Source organism: Labrus bergylta, chromosome 1 (genome assembly GCF_963930695.1).
Source record: "Labrus bergylta chromosome 1, fLabBer1.1, whole genome shotgun sequence".
NCBI classification, from domain to species: domain Eukaryota; kingdom Metazoa; phylum Chordata; class Actinopteri; order Labriformes; family Labridae; genus Labrus; species Labrus bergylta.
The window spans coordinates 6,575,329-6,583,849 of NC_089195.1; the positions used below are offsets into that span (position 1 = coordinate 6,575,329).

An 8,521-nucleotide genomic window follows, 5' to 3' on the forward strand; every position below is an offset into this window, starting at 1 on the left:
ATTATAAGCCTGTGTTTTGTTTGTTAAAGGGCAGGAACAATGTCTTTTGAAGTTTCATTAGGAAGGCTATTCGGATAGTTTGAGGATATTTAGAAATTTAAAAAAAAAGTCAGTATTTTGTTTAGGATCTAAATGTTTTATACGGATAATAATAGGGTTATATCAGTGAAATAATTAAAGCTGCCCAGAGTAATGATATTTAAGCCCATCTCTCCTAAGATTGTTACTGTAACGTCATAGATTTATCTTCTCTGCTCAGAGCAGAAGTCTCTGAAATTAACGGTTATATCAGTGAAATAATAGTTACATTTAATCATTAGTTTTGGGGTTGGGTATATTATCTGTGCATGACACAATAATAAGTTCAAGTAAATCAATCAAAACATGAGTTCAGTAAAAATCAAACCAGACCTGCAGGACTGAGAAACAGATTCAAATTGAATCTGTCCAAAACTCAAAGTAAACATGAATATTTTATTGAATGTTCTTCATTACAATGGTGGTCGTTAAGGTAAAAAAACAACATTTCACAAAACAAGATGATTCCACACATAAGTAGACAACATTTTATAAAACCATGGCAGTAGTTCAAGAAACATGATAAGATTCACAAAGCACAGATAGTTTGCTAGTTTTGGCATGTTTTTTTAAAGCATGGTCAAATAAATTCCAGAAGGGTATGTTAAACATATTATTATTTGTGCTCTAGATGAGATGTTGAGTCTGTAAAAGGGAAGATATTTCTCACCAAATGCTTTGGTTGCATCAACTTCCTTCTTCAGATTGATGACTTCAGCCTCCTGCCAGAGTTTCAGTCTCGTCATATTTCATTTCAGTCTTACTCAGCCACTCTGATCCGCAGCTCTGCCAATCTCCACACCTCAGTGAACAGTTGGATAAACACAGCCGGGTCTGTTGGCTCAGTGTTTGTCTCTCAGAGGAATCCTGTCTCAGTCTTCAGGCTGCAGCTGTCTGGTGTGCTGGAGGTCCTGACCCTCTTGTTTTTGAAATTGAAGCCTTAATGTTGCTCAGCTGCTGATGTTTTTGTTTGAGATTCAAAGAAAATACACAATTTTAGAGCTGATAGGATGTTAGGAATCAAGAATCCTAAAAGTGCGGTCACTGCTGAGTTAAGAAAATAACAAGATACCAGTTTTGTATTGCTTCAAAAAAAAGACAAGAACACTGGTGATTCTAGACCACTTTTACTGAAGGGGCCAAACTGGGGCAAGTTGTTTTGTCAGAGGGGAACATTAAACCCAGGTGAAAGATAGACAAAGATGCTTTAAAAATTTATATAAACATTCATTTCATCATTAAATACCATGATTTATATTTGTTTCAGTAACTGAATTTAATACTAGATTGTGAGTCAAATACTGTGAATGTGTTTTGAGGGGGGCTCTTCCTTTTGGAAGGGTGGCCACAGGGGGGACCAAGCTCAGTGTTACAGGGGCACTGGCCCCTGTTGGCCCCTGCCTAGAACCGCCCATGCAAGAACATTTACCTAAAACTGAAAAATACTGTACTACTACTTACAGGCCTATGGATACAAAGTTTAATAGGCTACAGCCTATATTTAAAACACAACAATCGCAACGAGACAATAATGCAATGAAGAGTGTGAAGGGGATGATATATTGTTCAGGCTCAGGCTGCCATATACACAAGATTTAGGCGAGATAGTTGTAATATTTACAGAGGAAGTGGATTTTTTGGCATTGGCCTAGTGATGAATGATAGGCTAAATGAAAAAAAAGGATGAAATTTAAAAATGTAATTTGTCTCTTTCTTGTTTTGCTTTCTTTTACACCTTATTGAGTATGTGTTCTTGTTAGCTTTATTGTTTTTGCTTGGACTACATTAATAATATGTCTCTGTGTTACATGTTTCTCGACAAGCCCCTCTGGGTTTATTTGGCTCCTCCAGCACATGTCTTTCAAAATGTGTAGTTTGTTAATTAACTAATCATTATGTACTGTCTGTTTTTCCATTGATCTATTATGTTTATGGTTTTTTTGTGTAATAAAAAAAAAAATAATTAAATTACATTAAATTAACAAAGACGATAGGCTAAATAAATACTAAAACCAACACAAACAAAAAAAATATTTGTATTTCAAAGCTTAAAAATTAAAAATCAAAGCTTAAATAAATAAATAAGGTAATACTTTTGAATGGGTGTGTGAAGTAGTAGACTACTCCACACCTCCACACCCGTCTAACGGTCGGTGCCTCGGTCTGATCTCGCTCCATACACGGGCTCGAGAGCTCCACCACTGCCTCGCGGGGGCTACCTCTCCATATATGGCCCTGCCCGGCCACCCTCCCGCGCCACCATGTATGGACGAACAGCCGGTCGAATTCCTGCCGAATACTCGGACATTCCAGTCGGTTGTCTGGGGCGAAGAAAAAAACACTCTCCGGGTGGTACGGAGGGGAAAGAGGGGTATATAAAGACCCCGGTGGTCGCTGCCTGTCACCTCCTTTCAGCTGGAACCAGCAGCGGGTAAAGCTCCTCACTGACAGCCGGAGACAAGTAGAGGTAAGCAGCTTGGATGGACGCTCCTGATGGGCAGGGTGGATGGAGAGAGTTGGAATTAAGTGTTTAGTTAATGCAGTCAGGTGTGTAAATTTAGGTGTGTGAAACAGATTGGGAAAAATCCGGATTGAAAGTTGGCAGTGAACTGTAGCTGGCAGTCTGTTCACCTTCAGCAGGGAGAGAAAGCCACTGTTGCTGTGACAGGCAACGAAAAACTTCCTGTGAGGCAGCCAGACCTGCTGCATTCAGGGGTTTTCGGATATTTGGAAATTTCGAGGGATTAGGATAATCGGAGTTTCTATAACACCAGAATACCATTTTTTTTAATGAGGGTCAATAATTTGGTGATTTGTTTTTATTTTTGCATCCATGTCACACAATAGCCTATAGTCTAGTCTTAATAGAACAAATTTTGCTTTAACCTGCCTTTCGTTTTTCATTCATTTATTTTTTAATTTAGCAAGAAAAGAATCCATTTTCAACACATTTTCTCAGTAGGCTTTTATCAAAATTATTTTTCGTCTTCCATTGATTACTTAACACATTTTGAACAATATAAACAATCAATCGAAATGTGTGAAGTGAAATAATAGGCAAAAGGTAATAGAACAGTGAAAAAACATTGAGAAAATAAGAGTGTTTGCAATCTAAGGTTTAGTAAAGGGGTTTATGAGGAACACTTGAAGGCATCATTACACTAAATGAAGGTTATTATGGTGTTTTTGTTCGTGATTTGTTAATTTAACTGTATTGTGTTGGATAACTGTCCTTTAGTTTATAGAAAACATAATCCAGACACAGGGAAGCAATTTAAGAGTGAGTTGCAGTCAATAGCCTTTTCTATTATTAGTGTTGAAAAACATTCCAAGACAGAATAACAAATGAATAATCTGTCTCTAGTTAAAGATAACAAAACAAGTTACTTCAGCAAATGAATTAATAGTGAAGGGAATCCGCTATTTTTTGCACTTTGGTGTAGTTTTCCCAAATGTAAACAAGTTATGTGCTTTGATCATAGATAATAAAATGTAGAATCAAGGTGTACATAGTTTTGTAGCAACAGCATTGTTAAACTACAGACTTATGATACAGTCATAGATTTACTATTAAAAAATAGCTATTACTATGGGGATAAAAAAATGTCATGGTCTGTGCAACTAAACATCTCACATCTTGGGTTGTAGAGGAAATACTAGTTTTCCTCTTTGTTGAGTTATTTGTGTCATCATGTGGTAATTATAGGAGTTCTGTCAGCAGCTGAACGAGGAAACGTGGCACTACCATAACACATTTCAGAAAAATGACTTGCTTCAGAAGTGTGTTTCTGCTTTACAGTTTGTTACCTCTGACTCCCTCTTTCAGATTAACCTGCAGACATGTGTGACGACGATGAGACCACTGCCCTCGTGTGTGACAATGGCTCTGGCCTGGTCAAGGCTGGTTTCGCTGGAGACGATGCTCCCAGGGCTGTGTTCCCCTCCATTGTCGGCCGCCCCCGTCACCAGGTACACCATAAAGCGATGTCAGACCGTCTATTCCTACCAACTCACTCTGTGGAAACACACACCATCTGAATGTCAAACTCCTGGAGTTTTGTTTCTGACTGGAAAAGCTCAAAAAGTTGATGAACTTTTTTGTTAATGATTTAGGTTATTTATCTTAATCAAGCAGGTGGAAATGAGAAGGAAACTTACCACATCTATTTACCACAGGATGATTAAATTTCACTGATTTCTGTCAGAAAAGGTCCCAGTTGACCAAACTGTCATCCAATTATCAGACTACGAAAATCAGCTGAAATAGCTTAGCTATAATAAGTTTTATCTGCATTCAAATGTATCACCCTGATGTAGGCAGAACAGCTGAAAATGTTTTGGTTATAAAGCTCTGATACTTGAGTTAAATGGACTTCAAATTGTAAACGGCTCCTTCTCCTCCCCTCAGGGTGTGATGGTCGGTATGGGTCAGAAGGACTCTTATGTGGGTGATGAGGCTCAGAGCAAGAGGGGCATCCTCACTTTGAAGTACCCCATCGAACACGGCATCATCACAAACTGGGACGACATGGAGAAGATCTGGCACCACACCTTCTACAATGAGCTGCGTGTGGCCCCCGAGGAGCACCCCACCCTGCTGACAGAGGCCCCACTCAACCCCAAAGCCAACAGGGAGAAGATGACTCAGATCATGTTTGAGACCTTCAACGTCCCCGCCATGTACGTCGCCATCCAGGCCGTGCTGTCCCTGTACGCCTCTGGTCGTACCACTGGTGAGTCATTGATGCAAACAATCTACAATGTGTGCAAGAATTAAAATTTAAGCAGTTACATTTCAACATATGTATACATTTGTAATGCAGAGATTTTTAATTTTGAGAGATAAATATTATTTTCCCTTTGGATGGGAAACAATGGTTAGCATGTTTATGAGTGTTGTCAATACACATAGTGAATTGTGGCATTTCTATCAAATCCCAGTATAAATTAAAACCTATGTTTGACCTTTAAATATAATGAGGACAGTTTAGCTTCTTTTCCTTGCAGATAAAGCAAAATATCATGATAAATATTAGAGTGTAGTATGTTATCATCATCCAGACACTGGGACAGAAATGGTAAATTAGAGTATTGCCTGCCTTTAAGCTCAGATGTAACCCTCCTGTTTCTGCTCTCAGGTATTGTTCTGGACTCTGGTGATGGTGTGACCCACAATGTGCCCATCTATGAGGGCTACGCTCTGCCTCACGCCATCATGCGTTTGGACCTGGCTGGTCGAGATCTGACCGACTACCTCATGAAGATCCTTACAGAGCGTGGCTACTCCTTCGTCACAACCGGTAAAAAGCAGTTCGACTTTATCTTTTAAAAAATACTGCAGCAACATTGGAGCTGATTTGACATTTTTCTTTTTCCTTCTGTAAGTCTGACAAAAAATATAAAGAATCCTGTTTGTGAACTTCTGAGATTTTACTATTTGACCGCTTAACAGCAGCTCATTTGTGTTACCTTCCAATTGAATCTCGCCATTATTTTGGGCACAGTCTGATTTTTACTCTCTGTTTCCAGCTGAACGTGAGATTGTGCGTGACATCAAGGAGAAGCTCTGCTATGTGGCTCTGGACTTTGAGAATGAAATGGCCACAGCCGCCTCCTCCTCCTCCCTGGAGAAGAGCTACGAGCTGCCCGATGGTCAGGTCATCACCATTGGCAATGAGCGTTTCCGCTGCCCTGAGACCCTGTTCCAGCCCTCCTTCATCGGTACTTATTGAAAACTGATTTCTGCAGATTTCTGCTTATTTTGTGTGTGTGTGGGGGGGATCGCTCAAAGGTTGAATAACATAAAGTGAACTCTCACTCCATGTAAGCTAAAACTATCTGTCCTGCTCCTGATCAGGTATGGAGTCCGCTGGTATCCATGAAACGGCCTACAACAGCATTATGAAGTGTGACATCGACATCCGTAAGGACCTGTATGCCAACAATGTGCTGTCCGGTGGTACCACCATGTACCCGGGTATTGCTGACCGCATGCAGAAAGAGATCACAGCTCTGGCTCCCAGCACCATGAAGATCAAGGTACGGCAAACATTCAGATAACGTGTGAGTGGATTTGTGAGAGTCAGAGGAGAGTTTAAAAATGGTAAAGACACTATGGAGGAAAGGCTTTACACCAGATTGTGGTGCCTGTCAGCCACAAGAGCATTAAGGAGGTTTTAAAATGAGGTCTGGCTTTAAGTTGGCCATCAAGTTCAAATTGAAGGGCTTTATGAAGGCCATAAAGCTCTTTAACAACTATCAATGAATACCATTTATTTTTAAGCAGAGATGATGACATACTTTTGGCCATATAATGTAGAATAAGATGACCACAAACTAACCCAAACTAACATTGTGTCGTTTTCAACTGGGGGCTTTTAAAGTGAGTTTAAGCCTTAAACTTGAACAGGTCTGATACGAGTTTAAGCAAAAATGTTTACCTTTAAAACAATAGTCGACAGACTAAACTTACGAAAAGTACATTTCTGGAGCTTTATATTGTATTATTCATTTGTTTTTCATATCCTATAAAGAACTAGACATTTTTTTAAATCACTTGATCAGCAACCAACAAGGACAACAATTCATCTACAATATAAACAGGGGTGTCTGCATAGTTATGGCCATATAGTGTAGAGGAAGGAGAAAATAACCTGGTTCCCTCTACCCAAAACAAAAACAACAACATATAGGTTAGGGCTGCAACTATATAAGAATCATGTTATTAATTTCAACACCTGTTTCTCTATTAAATGTCAGAAATTAGAGAAAAGGTATTTTATCAGATGTAAAGCTTATGCATGTTATATCTAACTGTTTTAAAAGTCAACAATATTCAGATTAGAATGAAAAAAGGACTTATTCATTTTTGCATTTTTGTTTGATAATGACATCAATGGTTATTGATTTCTGAAACAATAACTACTTAATTTTCCTGGCGACCAACAACAGTTGAATGAATAAACTAAATACAGATGACATTTCCCTAGCTCTATGTTATATTATTTAGTTTATGTTTTAATGTCAAAATTAAATAAAAATAGTAAAAGATGTCATATGATTAAAAGTTGTTCAAAGATGGAGTGAAGTTTTTTTGATGTCTAAACTAAAACAGCTTAATATATTTCTTTGTTACCTAAATTATGTTTAGTTATGTGTCACTTTGAGATTAGCTTCAAAATAAAGTGTGATAGGCTATAAATGTATTATTGTTATTAAATGCAATCCAGAATATTTGAAGTAAAATATCAAAATAATTGCATTTAAAAGCTAGTGACTGAGAGGCATTGATATCATTACTCTTTTAGTTATGATTACTTTGTGAGCTATCAGACAATCACATAACCTGATTTCTTTCTCTTTTGCAGATCATTGCCCCTCCTGAGCGTAAATACTCCGTCTGGATCGGCGGCTCCATTCTGGCCTCTCTCTCCACCTTCCAGCAGATGTGGATCAGCAAACAGGAGTACGATGAGGCCGGTCCCAGCATCGTCCACCGCAAGTGCTTCTAAACACAAAGACCCAAAAACTGCTCCAGGATCTACAAGACACCGCTGTCCCACAGCTCTGATACTCAGACCACTGCCTTACCTGTACATATGTTATTTATTCCTTCTGTTATGTATGTGATTTCTTTGAATGTTAATGTTGTCCAGTGTGTGTATGAGTGAAGTAAGTGTTGGCTTTGAGGTACAACACACTCCCAAAGACCAAAGAAATAAAATCCTTTTATTTTCAAGTAAGAATACTGTCTGTTATTTCCAGTTTGAACACAAGTCTAAAAAAATAAAGAGTTTGAATTTTATTGTATGGGTTTTCATATATCAATTGAGGAAATAAGTAATCAGGCAAAGTAAAAGTTTTTCATACTGACTATAAAGACAAAACGTTTGACACTCATGAGCTACTGAAAGATTATGAACAGAGACTTCAAACATATAAAAATAATGAAAGCCATCAACCACTAAAACCCTACTTCACTGCTCTGAATCTCGACAAATGAGTGAAACCAGATCCTTCATAACATCTATGAAGCTCTTAAAGCTCCAAAACAAACACTGTGCCAAACTAAACATTATCACGATTTAAAAGAGAGTTGTTATTATCCGTTTCCTGCTGCCAAGTCTCCGCTTTGACAGCTTATTAAGGATCGCTATCTCTGAAGGAGAAAGTCACTTTTATTGTTTTAATCAGTCTGAGTCTGATCTTTCTCATTTCACCTGTTGTCATCACAGCAGAGAGAGAGAGAGAGAGAGAGAGAGAGGGCGATCACACATGCGCGTTGCGTTCTCTGCATCTTCAACGAAAATCATATTTCTTGTTCTTATTATCTTATTTCCTTTTGTCAAAACCTTTTTTAATTACATAAAAACTTTTTGTGGCATTTGAACAAGTGTGTCGGGCGTATCTGAATATCTTCTCTCTGCTGTTTTTGTTGCCCTGC

General features: G+C 38.4%; 1 protein-coding gene across 1 annotated transcript; it reads left to right on the top strand.

Annotated features, from left to right (window-relative positions):
* Positions 1–2,401: 2,401 nt before the first annotated feature.
* Positions 2,402–7,816, top strand: acta1a (actin alpha 1, skeletal muscle a). Its single transcript, XM_020639600.3, has 7 exons — positions 2,402–2,545; positions 3,905–4,047; positions 4,487–4,811; positions 5,217–5,378; positions 5,608–5,799; positions 5,936–6,117; positions 7,446–7,816. Exons 2-7 carry the CDS (start codon positions 3,919–3,921, stop codon positions 7,587–7,589), a joined length of 1,134 nt encoding a protein of 377 aa, XP_020495256.1. The 5' UTR covers positions 2,402–2,545; positions 3,905–3,918; the 3' UTR covers positions 7,590–7,816.
* Positions 7,817–8,521: the final 705 nt, after the last annotated feature.